The 22,225-nt window shown below is 49.1% G+C and overlaps 1 protein-coding gene across 2 annotated transcripts in view; it reads left to right on the forward strand.

Moving 5' to 3' along the window:
* LOC113034728 (echinoderm microtubule-associated protein-like 6) overlaps nucleotides 1-21,605 on the forward strand; it is a 66,951-nt gene extending 45,346 nt beyond the window's left edge. Inside the window, exons 17-44 of one of the 2 annotated variants that reach the window (XM_026189692.2) lie at nucleotides 1,760-1,865; nucleotides 2,442-2,535; nucleotides 2,619-2,719; nucleotides 2,953-3,155; nucleotides 3,232-3,343; nucleotides 4,122-4,249; nucleotides 5,538-5,679; nucleotides 5,776-5,928; nucleotides 6,550-6,681; nucleotides 7,182-7,270; nucleotides 7,438-7,614; nucleotides 7,942-8,176; nucleotides 8,570-8,696; nucleotides 13,285-13,363; nucleotides 13,439-13,568; nucleotides 14,889-14,987; nucleotides 15,485-15,505; nucleotides 16,323-16,496; nucleotides 16,579-16,787; nucleotides 16,875-17,032; nucleotides 17,381-17,495; nucleotides 17,584-17,772; nucleotides 17,932-18,104; nucleotides 18,174-18,336; nucleotides 18,581-18,684; nucleotides 18,785-18,938; nucleotides 19,200-19,300; nucleotides 19,880-21,605. In XM_026189692.2, the coding sequence (XP_026045477.2) occupies nucleotides 1,760-1,865; nucleotides 2,442-2,535; nucleotides 2,619-2,719; nucleotides 2,953-3,155; nucleotides 3,232-3,343; nucleotides 4,122-4,249; nucleotides 5,538-5,679; nucleotides 5,776-5,928; nucleotides 6,550-6,681; nucleotides 7,182-7,270; nucleotides 7,438-7,614; nucleotides 7,942-8,176; nucleotides 8,570-8,696; nucleotides 13,285-13,363; nucleotides 13,439-13,568; nucleotides 14,889-14,987; nucleotides 15,485-15,505; nucleotides 16,323-16,496; nucleotides 16,579-16,787; nucleotides 16,875-17,032; nucleotides 17,381-17,495; nucleotides 17,584-17,772; nucleotides 17,932-18,104; nucleotides 18,174-18,336; nucleotides 18,581-18,684; nucleotides 18,785-18,938; nucleotides 19,200-19,300; nucleotides 19,880-19,904 (3,693 nt within the window). In that variant the 3' untranslated portion in view covers nucleotides 19,905-21,605. The remainder of the gene's footprint in view (nucleotides 1-1,759; nucleotides 1,866-2,441; nucleotides 2,536-2,618; nucleotides 2,720-2,952; nucleotides 3,156-3,231; nucleotides 3,344-4,121; nucleotides 4,250-5,537; nucleotides 5,680-5,775; nucleotides 5,929-6,549; nucleotides 6,682-7,181; nucleotides 7,271-7,437; nucleotides 7,615-7,941; nucleotides 8,177-8,569; nucleotides 8,697-13,284; nucleotides 13,364-13,438; nucleotides 13,569-14,888; nucleotides 14,988-15,484; nucleotides 15,506-16,322; nucleotides 16,497-16,578; nucleotides 16,788-16,874; nucleotides 17,033-17,380; nucleotides 17,496-17,583; nucleotides 17,773-17,931; nucleotides 18,105-18,173; nucleotides 18,337-18,580; nucleotides 18,685-18,784; nucleotides 18,939-19,199; nucleotides 19,301-19,879) is intronic. The other variant, XM_026189693.2, reaches the window with a different exon arrangement.
* The last annotated feature ends 620 nt before the right edge of the window (nucleotides 21,606-22,225 follow it).

Below are 22,225 nucleotides of genomic sequence, written 5' to 3' on the forward strand. Positions count from 1 at the left end.
ATGGATGGATGGATGCATGGATGGATGGATGGATGCATGGATTGATAGATGGATGGATGAATGGATGGATGGATGAATGCATGAATGGATGCATGGATGAATGGATGGATGCATGGATGAATGGATGGATGGATGCATGAATGGATGGATGAGTGGATGGATGCATGGATGGATGGATGGATGAGTGGATGGATGCATGGGTGGATGAATGAATGGATGGATGCATGGATGAATGAATGGATGGATTGATGGATGGATGCATGGATGGATGGATGAGTGGATGGATGCATGGATGAATGAATGGATGGATTGATAGATGGATGGATGAGTGGATGGATGCATGGATGGATGGATGGATGGATGAGTGGATGGATGTATGGATGGATGATGGATGGATGGATGGATTGATAGATGGATGCATGGATGGATGGATGAGTGGATGGATGCGTGGATGGATGGATGGATGGATGGATTGATAGATGGATGCATGGATGGAAGCATGGGTGGATGGATGCATGGATGGATGGATGGATGGATGAGTGGATGGATATTTGGATGGATGAATGGATGGATGGATGGATTGATAGATGGATGCATGGATGGATGGATGGATTGATAAATGGATGCATGGATGGATGGATGGATGCATGGATGGATGGATGAGTGGATGGATGGATGATGAATGGATGGATGGATGGATTGATGGATGGATGTATGCATGGATGCATGGATGGATGGATGGATGCATGGGTGGATGCATGGATGGATGGATGAGTGGATGGATGCGTGGATGGATGATGAATGGATGGATGGATGGATGGATGGATGGATGGATTGATAGATGGATGCATGGATGGAAGCATGGGTGGATGGATGCATGGATGGATGGATGAGTGGATGGATATTTGGATGGATGAATGGATGGATGGATGGATTGATAGATGGATGCATGGATGGATGGATGAGTGGATGGATGCATGGATGGATGATGAATGGATGGATGGATGGATTGATAGATGGATGCATGGATGGATGGATGGATTGATAAATGGATGCATGGATGGATGGATGAGTGGATGGATGCATGGATGGATGGATGGATGGATGCATGGGTGGATGCATGGATGGATGCATGGATGGATGGATGAGTGGATGGATGCATGGATGGATGGATGATTGATAGATGGATGCATGGATGGATGGATGCATGGATTGATAGATGGAGGGATGGATGAGTGGATGGATGGATGGATGGATGGATGAGTGGATGGATGCATGGATGAATGAATGGATGGATTGATAGATGGATGCATGGATGGATGGATGCATGGATTGATAGATGGATGGATGGATGAGTGGATGGATGGATGGATGGATGAGTGGATGGATGCATGGATGGATGAGTGGATGGATGCATGGATGGATGCATGGATTGATAGATGGATGGATGGATGAGTGGATGGGCTTGTCTGATTGTCTATTTTTTATCATTTTAAGGTGGATATTGGATAAGCAGTACTTCTCCAGTTTTATGGACTGCATACTGCACCGTGTAGGTTTTTTTGGACACTCCGAGTTGCCGTGACTAATCGGCTTTGATCAGCTTATCTGTTGTTTCATGTTTTGCTATTTAAAACTTGTTGTTCTGCAGGTGTTGCAGGAGCTTTAGTTTCTTCAGACCGTCTGCACCTTCGTCTGCTCTGCCACAAACCTCTCGCTGTTTCTTCTTAACGTCGCATTTAATGTTGGTGCTGTGCAGGTGGGGAGGGACCCGGCCGTCCACGTGTGGGACATCCAGACTCTGAAGTGCCTCTCTCTGCTCAAAGGCTTTCATCAGAGAGGAGTGTGTGCGCTGGACTTCTCAGGTGTGTGTGTGTATATGAGCACGTACACACTGTGTATAAGGATGGATGGCAGCACCGTGATTGATAAAATCCTGCTTTAAAGACTTAAAGAACTGAGCGTCTTCACCATGTTGGTAAAACCAGGGGTGATGGACGAGGGCGGAGCAGCTGTCTGGTCCTTTGTGACTATCATGGAGACATAATTTACAAAATAAACAGGACAAATTAGAGTGAACGTCTCGCACTTCAGTCCACCTTTTATAGGCACAGTGCATTAGAGATCCACAGGACACGACACATTCCCACCTCACTGGAAACATCAAAACTTGATTAAAAGCATTAAAATAAAGGTAAATGACAATGTGACATTAAGAAAACGAGCCTGAGAGTTCACAGATACTAAAACGGTCAACATCGTATGAAACAAAGTCGTCTCTGGAGGCGTTCACGACATTTTTGTGTCTGCAAAAGATTTCGACGTCACTGCAAACTGTGGTCGACACGACTGAAAAACTGTGGGTGTGTTTTACACGCCAGCTTATTTTAAAGCTTTGATTGGACTCACAGTAAACAGCTGATCTGTGTTTCCTCTCACAGCTGATGGGAAGAGTCTGGTTTCGGTGGGAATCGATGATGGACATTCGATCGTCGTCTGGGACTGGAAGAGAGGAGAGAAGCTCGCCACTGCCCGGTACTCGCCTGTCTGCTGCTGACCTTAACGTTTACCTGCACAGAGCTGCAGCTGACGGTTACTGACTGTCCGTCTTCTCTCAGGGGTCACAAGGACAAGATCTTCGTGGTGAAGTGTAATCCCATGGTCACGGACAAACTGGTCACTGTGGGAATCAAACACATCAAGTTCTGGCAGCTTGCAGGTAAAACTGCAGCGTCGATGTTTCACTTTGTCGTTTAGCTTTTATCCCACAGCCGCTCGCCATAACTGGCACCAGTTTAAGCAGGTGAGCCGGCCCCGTACAGGCGTTACAGGTGTGAGGTTTTACCCTGGCAGTCTGTGGGGACTGACTGGAGCCCCTGCTGGACACTAGAGGAGCTGCTGCAGGGTGCTGTAGGTCACAGTGTGACGGAGCACTTCCCCTCTGTCCTCCAGGTGGCGGTTTGACCTTCAAGCGCGGCGCTTTTAGGAGCATCGGCCGGCCGGAGACCATGATGTCAGTGTGCTACGGCCGCACTGAGGCGCTGGTGTTCTCCGGAACCGCCACCGGAGACGTTTACATCTGGAAGGAGCCGCTGCTGCTGAAAACGGTGAAGGCCCACGACGGGCCGGTGTTCGCCACGTTCTCCCTGGACAAGGTGAGGAGGGCAGACCTGAACCCCACCCACGGCCTCTGTGAGGTATTTAAACTCAGTGACATCTGCTTGTCTGCAGGGCTTTGTGACGGGTGGGAAGGACGGCGTGGTGGAGCTGTGGGACGACATGTTTGATCGCTGCCTGAAAACCTACGCCATCAAGAGAGCAGCGCTGTCCCCGGGGTCGAAAGGTGCTTAGATTCAGTCACGATTACAGCTCCACCTTATCGTTTAAGGTGGACTGACTGTGCCCTGATCCCACCAATCAGAGTCTGAGATTCTGTTTGGACACGCAGCTCAAAGCACGCGAGAGCGGCGTGACAGCTGATGATGTCATCAGTTTTTAAAGACTCTGATGGCTGAGCTGATGTTTACAAAGATAAACAATAAGCAAACGTTTGATGCTGAAACGTGATCGTGGTGTAAACTCAGCCAGATGTTAAACATCTGCATGCTGTGTCACTACGAGCCTCAGCCAGTGGGTTTGCTGCCTGTACCAGGCTCACCTGTGGCGTCTCCTGACAGGTGAGACTCAAACCCACTGACCGCTTCATGTTTTCAGTTTTTCTCCTAACAACACAGAGATGCTCTGTAACTCGGTGGAGTTTCATATGTAACCTGTGGAGCAGAACCTCTTCTGTCCAACGCTGCCATCATGTGGACGTGCAGCTGAAACTGCAAAAATATCCAGGTTTGGAAAAGAGAGCAGTTACTGGAAAGAGCCGCCTTTAGTCCAGGCTGCTCAGCCGATCACAGAGACGATTACAGAGAGACAGTAATTAAGCCAACCCGATCGCCCAGGACACAGGGAGATCTTTTTGATTTTGCTTTAATCATTTCGGCAGCTTCATCTTTATAAAAAGGAAACGAGGCAGACTAGAGAAACTCAGACCGAAAAACAACTACAGAGAGACTTTACAGCAGAAACAGAGACCAGAAAAGACGATACAGAGATGTGTGTGTGTGCAGGACTGTTGCTGGAGGACAACCCGTCCATCAGGGCCATCACCCTGGGTCACGGTCACATCCTGGTGGGAACCAAAAACGGAGAAGTTCTGGAGATTGACAAGACCGGACCCATGACCCTGCTGGTGCAGGTGGGAATACTGTGTGTGTGTGTGTGTGTGTGTGTGTGTGTGTGTGTGTGTGTGTGTGTGTGTGTGTGTGTGTGTGTGCGTGCACCTGTTTCCATGGTGAGGGGACGTCTGGTGCCTGTGGACCTGATTTCAATTCAATTCAGTTTTATTTATACAGCATGAAATCACAACAACAGTCGCCTCAAACTCTTTATATTGTAAGGCAGACCCCACAATAACACATACAGAGAAAAACCCAACAATCATGTGACCCCCTATGAGCAGCACTTTGGCGACAGTGGGAAGGAAAAACTCCCTTTTAACAGGAAGAAACCTCCGGCAGAACCAGGCTCAGGGAGGGGCGGGGCCATCTGCTGTGATTGGTTGGGGAGAGAGAAGGAAGACAGGATAAAGACATGCTGTGGAAGAGAGACAGAGGTTAATAACAGATATGATTCAATGCAGAGAGGTCTGTTAATACATAGTGAGTGAAGAAGAAACACCCAGTGCATCATGGGAATCCCCTGGCAGCCTACGTCTATTGCAGCATAACTAAGGGAGGATTCAGGGTCACCTGGTCCAACCCTAACTATATGCTTTAGCAAAAAGGAAAGTTTGAGGCCTAATCTTGAAAGTAGAGATAGTGTCTGTCTCCTGAATCCAAACTGGAAGCTGGTTCCACAGAAGAGGGGCCTGAAAACTGAAGGCTCTGCCTCCCATTCTACTTTTAAATACTCTAGGAACAACAAGTAGGCCTGCAGAGCGAGAGCGAAGTGCTCTAATAGGGTGATATGGTACTACAAGGTCATTAAGACAAGATGGGGCCTGATTATTTAAGACCTTGTATGTGAGGAGCAGGATTTTGAATTCTGGATTTAACAGGAAGCCAACAGGAGAAATCTGCTCTCTCTTTCTAGTCCCTGTCAGGACTCTTGCTGCAGCATTTTGGATCAGCTGAAGGCTTTTCAGGGAGTTTTTAGGACTTCCTGATAATAATGAATTACAGTCGTCCAGCCTGGAAGTAATAAATGCATGAACTAGTTTTTCAGCGTCACTCTGAGACAGGATATTTCTAACTTTAGAGATGTTGCACAAATGGAAGAAAGCAGTCTTACATATTTGTTTAATATGTGCGTTGAAGGACATGTCCTGGTCAAACATGACTCCAAGGTTCCTCACAGCGTTACTGGAGGCCAAGGTAATGCCATCTCCTGTCATGTGTCTCCTGTTCCTGCTGCACGTTCACATCATCATGGTAATATTGTGTGTGTGTGTGTGTGTGTGTGTGTGTGTGTGTGTGTGTGTGTAGGGTCACATGGAGGGCGAGGTTTGGGGTTTGGCCCCCCACCCCCTCCTCCCCGTCTGCGCCACCGTCAGCGATGACAAAACGCTGCGGCTGTGGGAGACGTCAGCCAATCACCGCATGGTGGCCGTCCGCAAGCTGAAGAGAGGTCAGAGTAACGGGACGGGCGTCTGCTTTTACTAATGTCCCTGAACGCGTCACAGCTCCAGATTGCCAGTAATCGGATACTTGGTGCGTGTTGCAGGCGGTCGCTGCTGCGCCTTTTCTCCTGACGGGAAAGCGTTGGCGGTCGGTCTGAGCGACGGCGGCGTGCTGGTGGTGAACGCAGACACGCTGGAGGACCTGCTGAGCTTCCACCATCGGCGTGACGCCATTTCTGATATCCGCTTTTCCCCAGGTACACACACACACACACACACACACACACACACACACACACACACAGTCATTTACTGCAGATGTTTCATTCTGTGCACTTTGAAATCAGCTGTTAAGCTAACACGTGTCTGCCTGGACTGTGAGACACCCTGGAGAACGCACCAGGCCACGGTGCTAACCGCTGATGTGTTTCCTCCTCCTTCGCTGGTGGCAGCGATGAGCTGAAACATCTGCAGCCGTTGGCTCTTATATCACATGCCGCCTGCTTTTTTATCAACGGTTCCCTTTGACGAACACATCAGGAGAAGCTTTACAGAACCCCCCCAGATGAACACAGCTCTTTGTTGAGGTGTTGCCAGGTCAGGCAGGTAGATATGGAGGGTGAAAATAACCAGCCACAGTTTCCTGTCCTGACTTCTGTCTTACAAAAAGAGGAGGATCAGTCAGAACACCACCTTCCTGCACACACACTGCGAGGTTTTATAAAGACGGCTGTCGTGTTTGTAAATGTGTGAGCTTCGCTGTGCACATGAACTGTTGTAACTTAAAGGCAGAGCCATGAACGTGCTGATTTGCTGTGATCTGATCTTTTGTGGGTCATGTGACAGACTGTGTGTGTTCCGGGTGTTCGTGCTCTCAGACTCAGGTAAATACCTGGCGGTGGCGTCACACGACAGCTTCGTGGACATCTACAACGTGCTGAGCAGCAAGAGAGTCGGCATCTGTAAAGGAGCGTCCAGTTACATCACGCACATCGACTGGGACGCCCGAGGTAGCACACGGCTCTCTCTCTCTCTCCCATCCGAGTCGCTCTCACACCTGCACACACCTGACAACAGCAGTGCTTGTTAAATCATAATTTCACACTTTAGATGCTGCCCTCCGCCCAGCAGGGGGCGCTGTTTAACAGAGTAAAGGCCTCAGAGTAAACGCTGGGCCTCTGGAGACGAGCGTCCTCCGGTTTTTCCCGCTCGGTGAGCAGCCGGTGAGTGTTTGCGGACATGTTGGCGTCTTCTGTGCGAACTGTGCTGCTGTCTGCTACCAACCAAAACAACCACGCTCAGGTTATTGGTCCATATTTCCATAGCAACCAGAGGTTATCAGGGGTCACCGACCCGTCCCTAATGTGACTGAGGACTAAGTTAAAGGGTAAATGCTAATTTTGAATGATGCACAGAGAGTCTGCGAGCAGACGGCGAGATCTGCGAGCGCGTTCAGCCGCTGCGTTATTCTTAGTCCAGACGATGTTTCTCTGCTGTCTTTGTGCTGCAGGTAAACTGCTGCAGGTCAACACGGGAGCCAAAGAGCAGCTGTTTTTTGAAGCCCCGCGAGGAAAACGACAAACCATCAGAAACTGTGAGGTCAGTGTGCATGCTGAGCGAGAGGAGGAGGAGCTGGGGTTCATGATGTCACACCTCCAACGTATTTCCAGCGGCGTGAACGAGTCCGTTTGTTTCGTACCGGAGACAGAAAAGCTTGACGTGTGGAAACGACCCGTGTGTGTCGTGTTGTGTGTGTGTTTGTGCAGCTGGAGCGGATCGAGTGGGCCGGCTGGACGTCGGTTCTGGGCTCCACCTGTGAGGGAATCTGGCCGACGCACAGCGACATCACCGACATCAACGCCACGTCGCTCACCAGAGACCACGCGCTGCTCGCCACCGGAGACGACTTTGGCTTCCTCAAACTGTTCAGCTATCCCGTCAGAGTACGACACACAACCTCAACGACACACACACACACACACACACACACACACACACACACACACACTGTACAGAGAAGACTGCATTCTTTCTAGTGGCCAGCAGGGGGCGACTCCTCTGGGTTCAACGCTGTCTGATTGTTCTGAAGTGCTCGCCTCGCGGTTTCTCAGCCACAGCCTCCCAGGTTTCAATGTGGCGATAGAAAAGTCAGTTTGGATAACTTGTGTGACTTCCTGTAAAGTTAGGACCAATCAGAGTGCCCCTCTGACCTCAGGTGTTTGAGTGTGTGTACCTTTCCTCTTAAGGACCTGCTTCCTTTCCTCCTGCAGGGTCAGTACGCTCGCTTTAAGCGTTACGTGGGCCACAGCGCACAGGTCACAAACGTCCGCTGGGCTCAGGATGACTCCACGCTCCTGACGGTGGGCGGGGCTGACACCGCCCTGATGATCTGGGTGAGGGAGCGAGGAGGCGTGGTCAGCGTGGAGGGGGACGGGCCTTTGTTTCGCGACAGCCGACCGCTCGTAGACAGCGAGGAGTCGGATGACGACATCGAGGAGGACGGAGGTTTGAAAATATTGTTTCGATAAACACGAATCCAAAGTTTACAGTTTCGTCTTTAATCGTAGCCTCGGCAACATCATGAACAGAGAGCAGCGCTGGTGCTAAACTCAGCAGACGTCTCTGCACCAGCTCACAGTTCAAAAAACGAGGTTCAGATCTGCACCAAACACGATGGCGTCGCCCTTTATCTGTACTCCACCTCTCAGCTATCGTAGCTGTGACATCATAAAGCAGACACAGACAAACCTTCATGCATCCAAACAAACACGAACAAAGTCTCTGCCTGAAAGCTTCAATGCAAAAATGTCTGGATCCAGGTGTCACATGACCTCTCAGTGAAGCACCAACATAAACCCAGAAGCCGTCCCTCAGATCTGTAACTGTGTGTGTTTAAAGGCTACGACAGCGACGTCGCCCGCGAGAAGACGGTGGATTACACCACGAAGATGTACGCCGTCAGCATCAGAGCGATGAGAGGAACCAAACCTCACCAACAGCTGAAGGAGCTCTCTGCTGAGGAGAGGTACGCACACACACACATGCACACACACACGTGCACACACACATGCACACGCACACACGTGCACACACACATGCACACACACACCTGCACACATACACGTGCACACACACATGCACACGCACACACGTGCACACACGCACACACATGCACACACACATGCACACACGTGCACACACACATGCACACACACACCTGCACACATACACGTGCACACACACACTTCTGTTTTTTACCATCATAATGAATCAGGATCTGTATTTTGGGACGGGTGCATTAAAAACATGTCGGAGTGTTGCTGGTAAAATATGACAAAGGCTCCCATATCTGAGCGCACACTAATGAAAAACATCACATTGCAAAAAACACTAGTGATACTTCCTAATACTGCAAACTAAATCATGTAGAATACTTTATGACATTTAAAAAAATCTGTAGCTTGTTTTGTCCAAATTTGTAACAATTATTTAATATATGAACAAAATAAATCTTTATGAAAATCAGAGACAGTTGAAGAGAACATGCTCTAAAATAAAACAAGGAACAAAACTTCACCGAAACTCAAAAGCTGAGACCGAGCAAGATGACAGGTAATAGTCAAAGACACTAACACAGTAAGACGGGACAAAGAGGGAGAAACACAGGACGTGATAAACTCGTACAAATGAAATCTTCACATCTTAATCTTTTGCTGACAGCAGCGAAAACATCCAACCAGAAAAATACAACAAGAGCTTCAAAGAAGTTCAAAATGGCTAAAGAACAGAAAATCGTAATCAAGAACTCTCCAGCCAGTCAGAGGTCACTCTGTGAGATTACATCTCTGTCCTGGGAGTGAGCTGGCAGAAGAAATCATGCAGTCGAAGCCCGAACAGCAAACCCATAATAAACACTGGGACCACACATTTTAACACAGCCTCTCAGCTTCAAGCTCCACAGACTTCTCCGGTTTCTTAAACGTGCAGGATGTCTTCGTGCTCTCTGTGATTTCCTTTAACGAGTTCTTGAGCTTTGTTTGACTTTCCAACATGTTCTATCCTCGCTGTCTGTTTCAGTGAAGGTGACGTTCCCTGTGTGCGCGCCCGTGTGCTGATGTGCTCGTGCATGCTCAGGCTTCTGCATGCTGAGTGGATCCTTCTGGCTGCGTTTGTAATATCGGTGTTCACAGTTCACTCAACAACAAAGGGCACCTTCAAGGAACAAATGTGTCTGCAGGGTCAGAAAGCTGCAGACCAAAGATCGATCTAAGCACCAACCAGGTTCCTTCTTCTGAAGACAAATGAGGTTTATTTGTTAAAATGTTACCATATTATAGATTATTGTGAAGAAGCTGAGCCTGGTGTCAAACGTAGATAACTGAGGGGCCTTTCATATGCTTGAACTTGTTTTGAGCAGCGACCTATCCCACACAGGGAGCTCTGGGCTTTAGGTTTTAAGTCATTGAGTGGGTGTAAAACTGATCTGGTTGCAGATTTTCACAGAGCTTAAAAATGTTTTTTCAGCCCTGCAGATTTCTCCTGAACTCACAAAGTTATGACATCTCAAAAAAGCTGTAAAGATGGTTAAAAAGAGGACAAACCTGAGCCCACCCCCGTGGACCTGCAGGGTGCATGAAGGCTTTAAATATACTACAGTAATTGTAGAACATTAAATCAGCTGATTGCGAGGTGGTCATGTGGGAACTTTGACTGGGTTTATATGAAGTGACGATTTTCCAGCCTGTAGAAATGGGGTTTTCCAGGCTGTGGAGTAGCAGCATCAAGTCTGTGCTCTGAGTTCATGCACAGAAGCTCCCGGTGTGCACGTCTTCTCTTCCAGCGCCTCAGTGACAGAATCTCTGACCAAATCTAGAACTTGCAGGTATTTGGAAGAAAATGGGCGGCTCCAAGTTTCAGAGTCCGGAGAATCTTTAATGATAAAGGGTGCCCGTGCTGACTGATAACTCTTGTTTTGTCCCTCTGTGGTACCCTTAGTTCCTGAGTGTTGCTGCTGCTCTCTGGCCTCGTAGAAATATCTCTGCTGTGTTTTAACTTGCATTCCCCTGGAGGCAGGGCATTGTCAAGTAAGTATGAGCCAACACTTACTGTGTGGATGGTCACACTATTAAAACCTCAGCTGCAGCCACTTTGGATCATTTATTAAAGCCCAAAAGCAGAAATCTCTCATTTACAAATCCATTCAAACTCTTCCTCGATCAGACATAACACCACGACTCGTCGAGGCGTGGACTCAGCAGGTGTGAACAGGTCCTGTAGGTCCTGCTAGCTGTGGGGTGGAGCCTCCGGGGATCCGACTCGTTTGTCCGGCACATCTCACTGAGGCTCGACTGGACTGCTATCTTTTAAAAATTAGAGTTAACACCTCAAACTTGTCGCTGTGCTGCACAGACCGTTCCTGTTTGTGGAGGAAGGAGGCCGCGACCTTCCTCCATCGCTCTGTGGTCCAGTTCTCATTGTTGGTGCTTTCAATGGGGGACGGGGGTCAGCCTGACAGCTTTCTATCAGAACCAGCATGAAGCTTTAGCCCGTCTGTTGGATCGGACCACACAGACCAGGCTTCAGTCCTCACACGCATCGGCCTCCACGGCCCCGTCGCTGCTTCACCGCTGTTCCTTCTTTGGACCATAAAAACTGACCCCTGCAGACCCACACAGAGCTGCCGTTTCGGAGACGCTCTGACCCAAACTGGCTCGTAGCCTCACACTCGCCCATTTTTCTGCTTCTAACATCAACTTTGAGGACAAAATGTTCACCCGCTCCCTGACAGACCCCGCCCACTAACAGGTGTCATTGGTGTTACCTGTCAGTGCTCATAATGTTATGTTGGATCGAGTTTTGGCCTAAATATGTTCGGAGCCTGACTGCAGGTAACGTGAGCCGACTGGACACACCTGTGTTTGTAAGACCACAGAGATCACAGAGTGTCAGGACAAAACCAGCCACCATGTTCAGGGAGCGGTCTCTAGGCTTTTGGGACAACAATATTTCACCTGATGGAAGGACAGGATGTCACTTCCTGTTCCTGTGGGACTTCATCAGCAGAGAAAGATGTTCTATGGGGAGCTCGGCTGAGAATAGTCGGGTTTTCTTCAGAGTAACATCTATCAGATGTTTGGTATCGATGATACTGCAGCAGCCACCTGTGTCTCCCTTTGATAAACAGTAATCCAGGCTCTCTAAGTTCTCAGGTACAGGGCTGCACCTGCTGCTGTGAGGCCACAGGTGTACCTGTGCACGTTAGCCTGCTGACACGGTTAGCTGCACTAGCATGTTAGGCTGGCAGCCTGAGGATTAAACAGCAGCAGCAGCATGGTAGCGTTTTGTTAGCATGTACTTTTAGCCACAGTGTCTCTGAGGAGGAAAGCCTGTGTGCATGTGTGTGTGCATGTGTGTGTGCATGTGTGTGTTGAGTCTAAGTGTAGATAAGAGTGCGTGACTGTGTGTGTTTCTAAAGCTCTACCTTGGTTCTATCCCTCTGCTGTCCAGGGGATCCAGGTAACGCCTGCCTGCCTGTACACGTCCTCTTCATCGTGTTCGCATCACACGCTGGCATTTCATGAAAACGTTTCAGTGCATTTTCGTCCTGTTCGGTCACTTTCATCTCTCCGTCATGCACCACTTCTCTTACGGCTTTGGCGCCTTGATGAACCGTTCGCAGCACTGAGCGATAACGTCTCGCTTCAGTTGCTAAAAACGAAAGTTTATTTGCCAACGAGGAGCCTGTGCAGACCCCGCGGACCCACGTCCAAACCAGTCGTGCTGGAGGACGATGCTGTGGTGGTGGACCTGCCCTCGTGGACTCTGACGGTTTGGTCAGAAACGTGCTCATGAGTAACCCGCTGGAGGTCACACAGAGGAGCAGACACCTGTGCAGCTCAGCTCCTGTAACGTCTGCTGGTATCTGCTCCTCCACATGTGCAGGGAGATACAGACGGTCCGTACCATCCTGGAGGAGCTGACGGGGGTGCACCACCACCTGCTAATCTATTTCCTTTTTGGGGTGGTCTCATTGTTGCCCCTCCAGTGCACCTGTTGTCACTTTGAGTTGCACCTGTGCAGGTGAAACAGGTTCATAAGTGGATACTGAAGTTTAACTGTTGTTACCGTGACGATCGACGATGCAGTGGACCTGGTTCACTCACCGCAAAATCCTGCAATTACTGCAACAGTTACTAGAGTTATTACTCTGAATAGTAGCAGAACCTTCCTCCTGTAGGTTTCAGGTGCTTCGGCAGGTCGACGCTCTCGGTTTAGTGAAAGGTTGCATTAAACTCCGCCTCTTCCCTCTAGTCGCCAACAGACAACAAAGAGCACAGTGACGCTGTAACGTTAACAAATCTGAGTGATTTAACTCTGTCAGAAGCAGAACGGCTGCTCTAACCCAAATGGCTGCTGGTCTGAGTTCACAGAAAGAGGGCGGAGCACCAGCACACCGCCGGATCAGCTGTTTAACCCCCCGATGTGTAGTTCATGTTGTCTCCATGTCTGTGCTCCACCCGTGTGTCTCTGATCTCGTCCTTTAACATGTAAATGAATGTTTTTCTGTCTTTGACTCATCGACCGATTCATTGACACGCTGATCGATCCTCCAGGCCGCCAGTGAGCCGAGCGGCGCCGCAGCCCGAGAAACTCCAGAAAAACAACGTGTCCAAGAAGAAGCGGCCGGTCGAGGTGAGTCTGTCCGTCCGTCCGTCGGCCCGTCTGTCCGTCTGTCCCTGCGTTCACCGTCCGCTTCTCCCTCTCCAGGACCTGATCTTGGACCACGTCTTTGGTTTTCGGGGCTTCGATTGTCGTAACAACCTGCACTACCTCAACGACGGCACCGAGATCGTGTACCACACTGCCGCCACCGCCATCGTGCACAGCCTGAGCACCGGTAACACAAACAACACACCTGAGTGACGTGCCATGGACGATGAGTCCTAACGTGAGGTTGTTTCAGCAGGACGGACGCACGAACAGTCGGCAGGCGTTGGTGTCCGAAAGATGTTAAAGTCTCTGTAAATGCATCTCTGCATGTGCCCCTTCTACCTGCTGCACAGAAACATGATGTCAGTGATGTAACATTTAATATTCAAAAGCTTTTATGTTTGTGAAAACGGTTTTACCAGGTAAATTATTGTTGTTGTTGTTAAACAGTTTCTGCTGAGCAGACTCAGCTTCATGCACACCTGTGGAAACGTGTTCAGGTTGTATCTACCTGCTCGCACACAGGAAGCAAAGATGTTGCGCTCCACCAGATCTCATCAACAAAAACACGCCTCTTACCTCACAGAGCCGTTCGGCTGTGATTGGTCGGTTCGTGTTTTATGCTGCAGCCACACTGAGGTGGATGGAAGCTGCAGCACAGAGTGATCGTGGCCGAGTTCGGTGGACTTGTGATGTCTTTGCTTCGCAGATGGAGACCGGCGGTCTTCAAACTTTGGTGCATTAAGACGGTGATGAAACGGCGATAACGTGTCTGCTGTCAGCTTGTGGCTAAATGGGCTCAAGTTGGCAATTTCATGCAGTCTGTTTGTGGCAATCCGGCGATCAGCTGTGAGGAAACAGCCACAATTACACATTTGTTGCTGCACAGAGATGCACATTCAGAGTGCGGCCAAAACCTCACAGATCACGTGTCCATAAATCAGGACACGGATGCTGCAGGACGGCAGTTTAACTGCAGAATGACAGACGTGACAGACCAGGACCCGGCTCGGGTGAGCTGTGCAATCACCTTTGGATGGAAAGTGGTCGGCGTGCTGCACGCTTCAATGACCACTTACGCTCCTTTGATAACAGACAAAACTCAGCGCAGTCGTCACAGGTACACAAAGTCACAGATTTGTGCCTGGGTGTTGCCATCCTGTGTTTTTTGCTTTGGGTCCAAAAAAGCACCTTAAAATCAGCAAACTCTGATTGCTGTCAGTGTCGCCCGTCGCTGTCGTGTAGCAGCAGATTGCTGATCTCCGGCAGCGTGGGCGGAGCTTTGCACAAGAAAAGCACAGCTTCTGACGACATCACCAGAAAGAGCACCATCCATTAGAACGAAACCGTGTCGTTAGCTCACCTGCATGTGTGCGTTTGCAGCCCCACAAACACCACGAGTGTGTCCGTGACTCGTGCTGAATGAAGCGACGACTGAGCTTCAGCCAGAACTGGAGTTTATTTGGTGCCTTGCAGGTAAAACGTGTCTGTTTACGTGTCTTTGCAGGAACGCAGAGCTTCTACCTGGAGCACACGGACGACATCCTGTGTCTGACCGTCAACCAGCACCCCAAATTCAAGAACATCATCGCCACTGGGCAGATCGGTACGCTTCGGTGTTTGTGTGTGTGGCGTGTCGCTGTCGGAGCATGGCCGTGTTTTCCTCCACTAACTGTACTAAAGAGAAGTCCCGCTTTCTCTCCCTGCTTCCTGTTTAACCCGCCTGCTTTGCTTTATTTCTACTGACACAGTGGAAACTGACCGACTCACCGACAGGGAGCAAACGCTTATTGCAGCTGTGAGGCGCCACGTCGCGACAGTTTCTCCTCGAGGTCTGCGTTTAAAATACAGGAAGTGGGGTTAATTCAGCCAATCAGGAAACACAAGCAGAGCTTCACGTCCCAGAGTTTGTTGTTTTGGTATCGAACCGTAGAGCAGCCGAAGCGATCCGCAGTCAGGAACGTCGAAGCTCCGCGCAGACGCAGGATGAATGAAACGTTTTTTCTGCCTGGCTGTGACTCACTGCAGGTTTTCATGTTGTTGTCTTTGTGTGTGTGTTTTTGGCCGGCCTCATTTGTCACCATCGCTCTCACAACACCTCAGGTGACGGCGGTGAACTCCCAGGTAAACTACAAACGACCCGCACGCCTCCCATCACAGCAAACTGAAACCCAGAGCGCCCGACTCAACCAGACGTGTCGGTTTGGTTTTTACTGCTACGTCTCATAAAAACATGCAAAGAAACAATTTAAACAAAATATTTTTGCATTTTTAATCGTTTTTTTCAACAAAATGTTAACATTTATAAAAATAATATTTTTCTGATAAATGTTCAGAAATTTCATTAAATATTTAAAATATATTCATGTTATACAAAAGTTCTGTTTTTTTAATCAAAAACTTTAAAAGCTCTTCAAAATTCTACTTTTCCAGCAGTGCATCAGCATTAACACATTTTTCATATTGTCTCATATTCTTAATCATTGTTTTTTGCACACATTTAAATAAACATTTGTTCCTGGGTAACTTTGTATCAACAAACACAGGATAGTTTCACCACATTAAATGATTGAAGTGACTCATTTCTGACGGGCTGATGTTAGTTTGTTGGATTTTCCTCGATGATCGATCAATATGATGTTTCTGCTGCATGTTTGACGCTCGTCTCAAACTGAACTCATTCGATTTGTTTAACGAGTAGTTAAAGTACTCGAGTACCAAACGCAAACTCTTGTGCCGTCGTGCTTTCCTGACCCGAACGCTCGGATTAAATAAATGGGGCGCGAGCGCTTTAGCGTGGCGGTGAAACAGCGTCTGGTTTTCAGGGTGTCTGTCGGCTGCACCGACCCCTCTGTGTCGCTGTCGTAGTTTATCCCTCTGTGGTCGTGCTGACGCTGCCTGTGGCTGTAACGGCGATAAACACTCGCTCGTCTCCGCGCAGGAACGACCCCCTCGATCCACGTGTGGGACGCCATGGGCAAGCAGACGCTGTCCATCCTCCGCTGTCCGCACAGCAAAGGCGTCGGCTACGTGAACTTCAGCGCCACGGGAAAGCTGCTGCTGTCCGTCGGAGTGGACCCTGAACACACCATCACGGTGTGGCGCTGGCAGGAAGGTCAGAGACTTTCAGCGTGGTTTGATTCGCGTCCCTCTGTGGTGGCAGTAACCATGGTAACCAAGGCGTGTCTCCTCTGCAGGATCTCGAGCGTGCGGGAAAGCCGGACACCCGGACCGGATCTTCGTGGTGGAGTTTCGGCCCGACTCGGACGCTCAATTCGTGTCGGTGGGAATCAAACACGTGAAGTTCTGGACGCTGGCCGGCGGCGCGCTGATGTACAAGAAGGGCGTGGTGGGGACGCTGGAGGACGGCAGGATGCAGACGATGCTGTCTGTCGCCTTCGGTGCGGTGAGTTCGCCGCTTCGCCCCGGGGCCCTCAGGAGCGTCGTTCAGTCGAAGCACGTAAGCTGACCGTGTCTGTGTTCACGTTTGCAGAATAACTTGACGTTCACAGGGGCCATTAACGGGGACGTGTACGTGTGGCGAGATCACTACCTGCTGCGGGTGGTGGCGAAGGCTCACACCGGGCCGGTCTTCACCATGTACACCACCCTGAGAGACGGACTCATCGTCACCGGTGGAAAGGAGAGGCCGTGAGTCACACGCCGACCGCTTCACCTGTATCGAGAACCATCTTCATAATACAGATTTTATTAAAAGGATGTTTATATATGATGTCATGAAAACGGGACCAACCATGAGTTTGGAAGTTTTCTACTTCCTGAAAGCCGCCAATTCTCTGTGGACGGACGTCGCCACAGAAACAGAGATCAGCTGATCTCTGTGTGATGGCCTCATTCGTGGTCCTCTGTTTAAGCTGTTTCAGTCTGCAAGCTCCTTTGCAACCCAACCTCCTCTTTCGTGCTGTTTCTAGTTTTTCAGTTTTTGTTTTCTCCTTCGTGGAAAAAATGGAAAATAAAAACTGTGTGTTTGTGCGTCAGGACGAAGGAGGGCGGAGCAGTGAAGCTCTGGGATCAGGAGATGAAACGATGCCGAGCCTTCCAGCTGGAGACCGGGCAGCAGGTGGAGTGCGTGCGGTCGGTCTGCAGAGGCAAGGTGAGATCTCGACATCCTTTCCCCGCTCCTCCTCCTCCGCCATCACCCGTCCGTCTTCCTCATCGCCTCGGCCTCTCGTCTTCCTCAGGGTAAGATCCTGGTGGGGACGAAAGACGGCGAAATCATCGAGGTCGGGGAGAAGAACGCGGCGTCCAACCTGCTGCTGGACAGTCACGCTCGGGGGGGAATCTGGGGTCTGGGCGCTCATCCAGCCAAAGATCTCTGCATCACGGCGAGCGACGACGCCACCATCCGCCTGTGGGACCTCGCCGACAAGGTGCATTCATACATATGTCAGTGATTGGAGTCCAGGCTCTTTAGGACGTAGGTGGTGGATGCTGGGGTGGAGGAGGGCTAGAAACAGCAGGCGCTGCTGCAGGTTTGCGTGATGTGGTGCAGCGAGGGCTGGTTAAAGAAATCTTCTCTCTCTGGTTAGAAACTGCTGAACAAAGTGTGCGTCGGCCACGCGGCTCGCTGCGTCAGCTACAGCGCAGACGGAGAGATGCTGGCGGTGGGGATGAAGAACGGCGAGTTCCTCCTCCTCCTCTCCAATTCGCTGAAGATGTGGGCGAAGAAGCGAGACCGCAGCGCCACCGTCCAGGACATCCGGTAAGAGAGCGAGCGCGGGAGCGAAGAATGAAAGCGCTGGATGTTTGTTTGACTGAACTCTGTGCGCAGCTTCAGTCCCGACCGGCGGCTGTTGGCGGTCGGCTCCGTGGAGAACACGGTGGACGTGTACGACGTGAGCGCAGGGCCGACGCTGAACCGGCTGGTTTACTGCAGCGACATCCCCGCCTTCGTCCTGCAGCTCGACTTCTCTGCTGACAGCTGCTACGTACAGGTACACCCACAGCTGGAGGTCTCTTCCTGTTAGACGGGGGCTCTTCCTTCCCACAGTCACCAGGTGCTGTGATACAACTGCTCTACATGTATATGTACACAAAAAACACACACACCCTACAAAACCCCCGGGCCATCCTCGGTCCAGCTACAGATCGCACACACACACACACACACACAGACACACACACACACACACACACACACTCGTTCTGCTGACGCGTGCATCACAATCTCACCTGCAGGTGTCCACGGGAGCTTATAAGCGGCAGGTGTTCGAGGTTCCTTCTGGAAAGCTGGTGAGCGACCCGATCGCCATCGACAGAATCACCTGGGCAACGTGGACCAGGTAACGCACAAACACGGCTCATGGTTGCCCGCTCGACCCCCGAGCTAACCCGACAACGAGCCGCGGCGCTGACTCGCCCTTTCTGTCGTCTCTTCTTCAGCATCCTGGGAGACGAAGTTTTGGGGATTTGGCCTCGAAACGCCGACAAAGCTGACGTGAGCTGCGCGAGTGTGTCTCACGGCGGCCTGAACATCGTCACCGGCGACGACTTTGGATTGGTCAAAGTGTTCGACTTCCCCTGCACAGAGAAGTTTGTGAGTTTGTGGCCACGTCTCATTTATTCAGTATTAGTTGTTCGGAGGTAGGAAAGGAAATAAATGAAGGAGTCGAGGAGTCGAGGGCTTCATGAGCACTAACGGAAAGAAACAAAGTCGCAAGTTTGAAGTTAAACTTTTGACCTTTTGATCTCTGAGGATATCAAACTTCTGTGTTTGTAGGCTCAGGTTCAGTTTATTCTTTGTATCCAGGACTAAGTTGATTAAACGGACGCACGTTTGCTTCGTTTCCGTCTGCAGGCCAAACACAAGCGCTACCTCGGCCACTCGCCTCATGTGACCAACATCCGCTTCTCCCACGACGACAAATACGTGATCAGCACAGGAGGAGACGACTGCAGGTAACCCGATCACCGATCAATAACACAACCATGCACTCAGGAGAGATTAAACTAATAAAACTGTTTTTATTCTCTCTGACTACAAAGACAAGATGCTGCGACGGGCGCATGAACCTTGGTTTTCACACGTGTGTCTTTATTGATGGTTTCGGAGTCAAACACCTTCTAAACAGATTCTTACAGCAGTTACAGTCTCACCTGTTTTCCACCTGTTTTTGCTGTGAGCCTGTAAATGTAATTCAAAGTGCTCGCTGTTAAAATATCTTCTAAGATTAGGAAAGTTATGACTTGTATCCAACACTTCTGTTCGTGTTTAAGAGATTTCAGGTAAAGTTTAAATAGGGGCGGGCTTTACGTTTGCGTAATACCGATCTGCAACACAAGGTGGTGCAACAAGCCCATCGATGTTTTTTTAACCAGTTTAAACTTCGTGTTTAAAGCTGAGGAAACTGGGACTAAAAGGAAGTTAAAGCGCAGCGGTCGCAGGGGCAACGCTGCCCCCTGGTGGACAAAGTCTTTGTTACAGTTTGCAGAAGTTGACAACACAAAATTCCTTGAATGCCTGTTTGTGTGTTTCAGTGTGTTTGTGTGGAAATGTCTGTAAACACTCGGATCCACAGCGCCTTAAACAGACCACAAGTGGATCCAGAGGGAGTCGAACCCACAACCGGCCCGAGCCTCCAACGCCACGTGGGCCAGACTGCGACTAACCCTCCACGACGGACGGATGCATGGACATGAACACAAAGCCTCGGGAGAACCCGCGGACTCTATCAGCTGATGTTTACATGTTTGTCGTTTTCTTTTTTGGTCACATGGTGAAAAAAACATTAAAATTTGTGCAAACAGGTTCATAAAGTGAGGGAGCGCACAGCTGTAAACCAATCAAACGACAGACCCCTCCCTCACTTTGGTCAACCACACGCTCAGATTTGCACGTCAGTGCGCCCCCTGCAGGGCTCAGCGGGAACCTTCCTGATGGATCACATGACTCAGAGGATCCATCAGCTGGTATCTGACCAAAACCCACAGGATGACCTTGTTGGACGGTTTCTGCCACCTGCTGTTACCCATAAGGCCTTGCGTTGGGTCGTCGCAGTGGTTTGAACATTTAAGACATTCCAGTCGGCTCAAAGCTGCTGCTTCCACAAAACTGAGCAGAAATCAGAGTTTAAGGCAGCTCTAACTGAGCCGCGCTGAAGGTAATTAAAACGGCTTCAAACGAACGTACGGAGGCCCACAAGTGTCACACGAGAACTATTTCTCGGTAACCTGAAGATACTCGGTTACATTCAGGGGTTATTTTGGCAATAAGTCATTTACGATAAAATTCACACGCATCTGTCAAAGTTTCAAAGGAAACAGAAACTATAAAAAGAGACGTTAAAGTTAAATTAGGAGGAATAAACGCAAAGACACAAACGGCACAGCAAACGAAATTAAAATGTCATTAAATTAAAGAAAAAGAAAAGACTAAACTAAAAGATTTATTACATCGCTCTGTTTTCTTTTCTTTGAGGTGGATTCATTTTTATCTTCAAGTAAAACACAAAAGTCTTTGTTTATATAAAAACGAAACACCGACATGAAGCAAAATAAAAACTACGAGAAACAAAATGAAATCACCACGGGGGGGTCAAAGGTCATCCTGGTACATTGCTCTGGTTTCTGTTTGGTTTTGATGCAATCAGCATCTTATTACGTGTTGTTGAAATGAGCCGATTCGAGCGGGCGTTCTGGTCAAACTAAGATTTCTTTATGCAGAAAACAGAAACGTTAAACTGCTTTATAATAAAAAATAATCGAATGCAGTTTCATATTTACAGAAACTTTGTGAAGTTTGTCTGAAAAAACAAAAAGTCTCACGGTCACGTTTCATGTCAGCGCCTTCACTGCATCTGTGGTTGGACATCGTCACACTTAAGTGCCTTTCCGGATCTTTCTACCTGTGTTTGTTTCTTTTGGACGAGGTTCATATGCTTGATTTATTTGTTTTTAATCCATAATTGAACTCGTGTTTTCTTTTTTGTACTCTGTCTGGTGCTACACTGAGAATGTTCATCCAAAAATGGACGTTTAAAAAAAGAAGCTTTTTGCTTTGCTGCTGCTTTTTGTTTGAAAGACGTGAAACATCCAAAGCTTCGTGATCGTACCAACACGCAGGAAGAGATATTTGGAGACGTGTTCATGTTTCTCGGAGCGTGGACGAGTCTGTGTGTCGGATTATTAACGTGTAACTGTCGTGAAACGTGTCAAAGAGTCTGTGTGTGTAACCATGAACGAAAAAAAACCTGTGAGAAACCAACCGACTGCTGACTTGTTTATCCACACACACACACACACACACACACACACACACACACACACACACACACACACACACAGTATTGACCCTCAAAGCTGAATATAGATGGATATGTAGCTCCTTAGCAGCTTATAAAGTTTTGCATATAAAAATATATTACGTAGTTTTTGCTCTGTCAAATTGTATCTCGCCCCTGCAGCGGTCTATCCTTCAAGCTCTCGCACGTGTTGATAGCCCGGATCTTGTTCTTACTGTTCAGCTGACTCCTCAGGACTTGCCCCTCTGCAGGTACTTGGTGGTTGCAGCTTTCCTAGCGGCCTCTTCATGGTTCCCATTCGCCTGTGGGATCCCCAGGTACTTGTAGCCAGTGTTGCCAACTTAGCGACTTTGTCGCTATATTTAGCGAGTTTTCAGACTATGGGCTCAAAATGTGGTCATAAATATTTTGTACTTGTAAATCGGTTTTGTACTTGCAGATTTGTGTGTGTAAAAAAGATTTGTGTGTGGACTTAGCCAAAAAACCCTGCAAGTTACAAGTACGAATTTTGACCCCATTTTCCTTCCTTTCATCTGATTGGTCAATGTCATGTCAATCACAAATGTAACAATCCAATCAGAGA

The sequence above is a fragment of the Astatotilapia calliptera genome, chromosome 13, assembly GCF_964374335.1.
Source record: "Astatotilapia calliptera chromosome 13, fAstCal68.1, whole genome shotgun sequence".
NCBI lineage: Eukaryota > Metazoa > Chordata > Actinopteri > Cichliformes > Cichlidae > Astatotilapia > Astatotilapia calliptera.